At 35.7% G+C, this 5455-nt stretch overlaps 2 protein-coding genes across 3 annotated transcripts; one reads left to right on the top strand and one right to left on the bottom strand.

The window, feature by feature from the left end:
- The first annotated feature begins 457 nt into the window (after positions 1 to 457).
- Positions 458 to 2023, top strand: LOC106337458 (myosin-binding protein 3). 2 transcript variants are annotated; one of them, XM_013776567.1, is made up of 2 exons: positions 458 to 617; positions 1166 to 2023. In XM_013776567.1, exon 2 carries the CDS (start codon positions 1279 to 1281, stop codon positions 1864 to 1866), a length of 588 nt encoding a protein of 195 aa, XP_013632021.1. In that variant the 5' UTR covers positions 458 to 617; positions 1166 to 1278; the 3' UTR covers positions 1867 to 2023. The 2 variants fall into 2 exon arrangements, with proteins under 2 accessions (XP_013632021.1, XP_013632020.1); XM_013776566.1 differs by having other exon boundaries at positions 972 to 2023.
- A 1197-nt stretch (positions 2024 to 3220) lies between these two features.
- On the bottom strand, positions 3221 to 4144 carry LOC106339946 (short-chain type dehydrogenase/reductase). Its single transcript, XM_013778811.1, has one exon. The coding sequence runs from the start codon at positions 4117 to 4119 to the stop codon at positions 3328 to 3330; it is 792 nt and encodes a 263-aa protein (XP_013634265.1). The 5' UTR covers positions 4120 to 4144; the 3' UTR covers positions 3221 to 3327.
- Between the last annotated feature and the right edge of the window lie 1311 nt (positions 4145 to 5455).

Below are 5455 nucleotides of genomic sequence, written 5' to 3'. Positions count from 1 at the left end.
CTTTTCTTTAACTATTATAAATTTAGAAACTATAATACGAAACTATTGGTTTGATATGAGGACTATCTAAAATTCATATAACATGAAACCAACCAAATAATTATAATTTTTGGTTATCACCGGAAAAAAACCAAAAAATTTAATAATTTGAACTGAACAAACCCAAATAAATATTGATTTAGAATTATAACTATATTTTAGGAGATTAAAAACCAAAAACCAACATAAAACCGAACTGATATCCAGATTAAACATATTTTAGTTAGATAGCGAATTATGGTTTTTTTTGGTGCTATTGAGCCCAATTTTCTTTTGTTAATTTCTTCTATAAAATTATTTTATCCTTACTGAATTAATTCTCTTATTTAATATAATATTGTGTGACAAAAAATATATCAATTACCGTTTATATTAAAGGCCTTTCTATTTGTTTGGTCACGTGGATCGATCATTTTGCTTATCTGGAGATACACTTGCAAGGAAAGTGCAAGATAACTAATGTTACGCCGACTCTTCCGTTTTAATTGATTTAGAGAAAGAAAAGAAAACGAAGATCCTCTTCCCGGAGCAACTAGCCGGAGCTCTTCTTTTCTCTTATTTGACTTTAAAAGTTCCAGGTGCTTCTTTCTGACCTCAGCTTCATCTTTCTCTTCTCTTTCCACCTTTCTCTATGTTCTTGACTTTTCTTATAAACTACGATATTAATTTTCTTACTTGTAAAGGTTTCATTGAGGTTTCTGTCTAATAGCTGCGAAAATTACTTCCTTTGGTCCTTCTTTTACAAACTTAATTTTGTTTTCTTTGACGAATTCTATGTTTTTTTTTTTCTGAAGGAACTATTGCTTTCTTTTGGCTGAATTCATTAAAATTCCCGATTCAAAAGCATACTGATTGTAGAAATTAACTGTTCTTGAAATCTTTATTGTAGTGTATAAAACGTTAAGCCCTTCTCTGTTTTTGTATGGATTTAGGTTTCTCTTTTCAGATCATAAGGTTCAGTTCAGATTGACATGCTGTGATTCCAGATTCGGGCAAGATTTGACTATTGATCGTTCGAGAGAGAGAGAGTCAGAAAACAAGATGGACTATTATAGACCGACACTTTGTGAAATCTTAGTTGCTTTTCTTGAATTAGCATTTGCTTATTGTCTTTTATGTGTATCAGCTTTCGTCTTTATTGCATCCAAGTTCCTACCCTGTTCTGGAAGTCTTGGCTACCAAAACGTCTATAAACTTCTCTTTGATTGGCCATTCGAAATCATACAAAGAATCCAGAATATGGCCATTACCAGTAGACCAAGAGTTTGGCATCATCAAGAACAAGAAGAGGAGAAGAATTCGGTTATTCAAAGTAAGAGCTTGGAATTGATGAATAAGGTGAGGTTTCTTGAAAAAGCTGTTGAGGAAGAGAGATTAGCTAGAGCTGCTTTAATGGTGGAGTTGGAAGAAGAAAGAGCAGCTTCGGCATCAGCAGCTGATGAAGCTATGGCTATGATTCTGAGGTTACAAGCTGATAAAGCTTCCCTTGAAATGGAAGGGAAGCAGTATGAGAGGATGATCGAGGAGAAATTTGCGTATGATGAAGAAGAGATGAATATTCTCAAGGAGATTCTCTTCAAAAGGGAGAGAGAGAAGCATTTTCTTGAGAAGGAACTTGAAACCTACAGGCAAAGTGATGATGATCGAGATGATGCTGGGGATAGAGAACCGATTGTGTATGATGTTCATGTCATTGAGGATGATAAAAATTCTAAAATGAAGCACGATGGCACTGCGGTACACAAAGAGAGGGAAAATGATGATCAGATGAAGCAAATGGAAGATGTGTTAAAGGATCATGATTCATCGCCATCACCTTCTTCATAAAGTTCTTGTGTTTGTTATATAGTATTTGCTTTTCTTGTTGACACCGTATCTCTGCAATCTGTGTTGGGTATACTTGGTTTAACTTTGTGAATATCAATGTACAATTATGGACATCTATACGCGCATCAAATGAAAGTAATAATGAATGTTTTTTCCCTTTGGAAATGATTAGGAAATTATGGGTCCAATACATCTTCTTATAGCAAAGTTCAAACTATGTTAAATCAACGTTTTTTTAACACCGGATAACTATAATCTCTAATTCTATTAGATATGATGATCAACTATTTACAACATCCTCTGTAATGTTTTTATGAGAAAAACGTTCCTTTGTAAGGTATTTATGAGAAATGAAAAGTTTTACAGAAAACTATTCCGCAAAAGAACTTTCAAAAAGTTTAAAAGAAAAACATTCGTAACACAAGCGAAAAATATCAAAAGTGTACAAAACCTAGAACAGAGAACAGAAAGAGACGAGACAAGTCAAGGAGAAGGCTTCATCGCCCATGGGCCCCATCTCCTTCTTATTAATTTTCTATCTCCCCTCATCATGTCTTCATTGCCCTCTCTCCTCCATCTTCATCGACTTCTCTGTCCTCATCATGTCTTCATCGCCCTCTCTCTCATCATCATGTCTTCGTCGTCCATCAGGCTTCTTCACCTCCAAGTCCTCAGATTCATCATGTTTTCTCTTGCATCTAGTTCAAAATGTTCTTTGTTTCGTTGCAACCGGAGTTTCCGTTGAGATTTTGTGGAGAACACAAGGAATACGTTGTTTTCTCGTTTTCTCGTAGATGCAGTCAAAACGTCGAGTTGGCAACAGTTAAATGATTTTTATCATTTCATAGACCAACGACATCAAAAACTACAGCTTCGTGCGAATTGATGATTTTTTTCTGAGAAATATTGTAAAAATACATAAGTCGTAAAACATTCCAAAATGACTTAAAACACTACAAAAAGCCCGCTTACGATTCATGACACAAAGTGGCCCAATGTGGATAATGGAAGAAAACAAGATAATGGAATATTTTTGAGAAGAATAAACTAGAATCCCAAAAAAGTAAGGAGAGATGGAAGGAAAATGGAAGATACAAATCTGAGGAAAAAAAAAACTCGGTCGACTCTGGAAGAGTACATAAATATAGGCGAACTAGAAAAGAAAAGGAGGAGGCTGGTAGCTATAGAAACTCTATGCACTTTAAAATAAAATGACAATTAAAATAAAACAGAATGAATATGAGATAGATACTGTTTTGTTTTTATGAGCTAAACATGCGTTTATTAAATTAAGTGAGTATTAGATACTGCTTTGTCTTTTAGTTTCAGCAAAACTAAGCATTGTCGTCCCCAGTAAAACAAAAACATCTGAACTTCATTAACCACTCATCAACGAATTAAACATAGTTCAACACACCAAAAGACTTTCACATCAATATTTTATAATTAAATCTTCCTTTTTCACACAACAAAGCCACCATTGGCTCTAATAACCTGACCGTTGATCCATTCCCCACCATCACCTGCCAAAAATCCTACAATCTCCGCAACATCCTTTGGCTCACCAATCCTCCCCATTGGACACGCGCTTGCAAGCATCTTCACCGTTTCATCACTTTTTCCTGCGTAGAACATCTCTGTTGCAACCGGCCCCGGAGCAACACAGTTTGCGGTTATCTGGCTTCCTTTCAGTTCCTTTGCCAACACTCTTACCATTGTTTCCACGGCAGCCTTTGACGCGGTATAGACACCATAACCTGGCGAGAGTGCTCCGACCTGTGAAGTAGACATCATAATGATTCTTCCACCACCTCCTCTAACAACCCTCTTAGCGGCTTCCTTGCAACACACGAAAGCCCCTCTCGTGTTAGTTCTGAATGTTTTCTCGAAATCTTCAAGTGTAGTCTCGGATAAAGATGGATACTTTGGGTCCAAGACACCTGCACAATTAATGAGAATGTGAACTTTTGATCCGAACTCTTGTTCGGTTTGATCAAACAAGTTATTGATCTGGTCTGGATCTGAAACATCTCCTCTGACTGATATTGCTGAGTTTTGTTGAGATGACGCGTTTAGTTCCGAAGCCAATAGTTCAGCTTCTGATGAGCTCGAGACATAATTGAGGGTAACTCTTGCGCCAAGGCTGTGGAGGTGAATTGCAATCGCACGACCGATGCCTCTTGTGGCTCCAGTCACTATAGCTACACGACCGGCCAGAGGGAAAGACGGTGAGCTTCTGGCGTTTTTATCCATTTATCCTTCTCAATTTGAATGTCAAGAATGAAGGATCGGATATATTTATAGATAAAAAGGGTGACAATGATGGATTCAATAACACTGAGGGACAAATTTAGTCTTTTGACTTCTGATACTGCCACATGACCCAAGAATAAGCCGCCTCATTTTGAGATTTGTTTTATTTTTTTCTTCGTAAGCAGTGACGTGCGTGCGAACTATTCATTTGACTTTTTGTGATCATCTCTGACCACTCTTCTGTACGCATATATCTATAATTAAGACCAAAATAACTTATCCACTGAAATGTATTCAACTCCAAAGAAATTTCATGTTTTACTTTGTGAAGGATGATAACAAATCTGAGACCGAAACTTGTATATTGTTGTTAAAGGTGAGTTTCACGCTGGATAAGCCAAACTTAAAAAGTTTAAGATCTGATAAATTATAGGCAAATCTCATAAAAGATACTAAAAACAATCACACAAAAAAAAAGAGACCAAAAACGATTCATTAAAAAGGTAAAAAACTATTACACGTGTACTTTATAGATATATAAACATAAATAATTATTTAAATACAAAAAAATATATTTCTGAATAATAAGTTTTCATTTCGAACTTTTCATTTGTTAATTATTTTCAATTTTTTTGAATTCTATTTTAAAATCCAAATATATTTTTTTGAAGCTATTTTTTATTTTAAATATTAATTTATTTAATCGTACAATTCCACCCTCCCCAAAATTCCACTTCTCAAATCTAAATCCTATATTTACATTTATTAAATCTAAAGGTACAAATGACTGTTTAGTGCTTTAATGAAAAATTTTAGTCATTTTAATTCAAAAAATCAAATGAGGTATTCACATGTGGACCCGCTTTCTTCTCTTTCTTTGTTCTCTCTCCCCGCGATTGAGAAATTATTTGGGTTCTTCGAACTGGGGCAATTCCGACTCTCGGCCTCCATTGTTTGAAATTGGCGTCCCCATTCTTTGGACATTCCCATTCTTTGCAATCAGATTGAAGATTTTAATTCAAACCGAACACCACATTGAAGCCACCACTACAAGAAAACAGCGGTATTCTGACGGACATTCCGACGGAAATGAAATCCTCGGAATATCCCGAGGAATTTCCGAGGAAATTCCGAGGAAACACAAAATTTGTGTTTCCTGGGAATTTCCTCGGAATATACCGACGGAATTCCGAGGAAAAACAAATCCGTCGGAATATTCTTATGGAATACCGAGGAAAAACGTATTCCTCGGAAAAAACCGATGAATTCCGAGGATATATTATAGCTGTTAGAGAGCCGTTGGGAGATTTTAAAAATTCCGAGGAAATTCCGACGA

The sequence above is a fragment of the Brassica oleracea genome, chromosome C4, assembly GCF_000695525.1.
Source record: "Brassica oleracea var. oleracea cultivar TO1000 chromosome C4, BOL, whole genome shotgun sequence".
Taxonomy (NCBI): domain Eukaryota; kingdom Viridiplantae; phylum Streptophyta; class Magnoliopsida; order Brassicales; family Brassicaceae; genus Brassica; species Brassica oleracea.
Note: the sequence above shows the minus strand (reverse complement) of the source record. Positions and strands in the feature narration are given on the sequence as shown.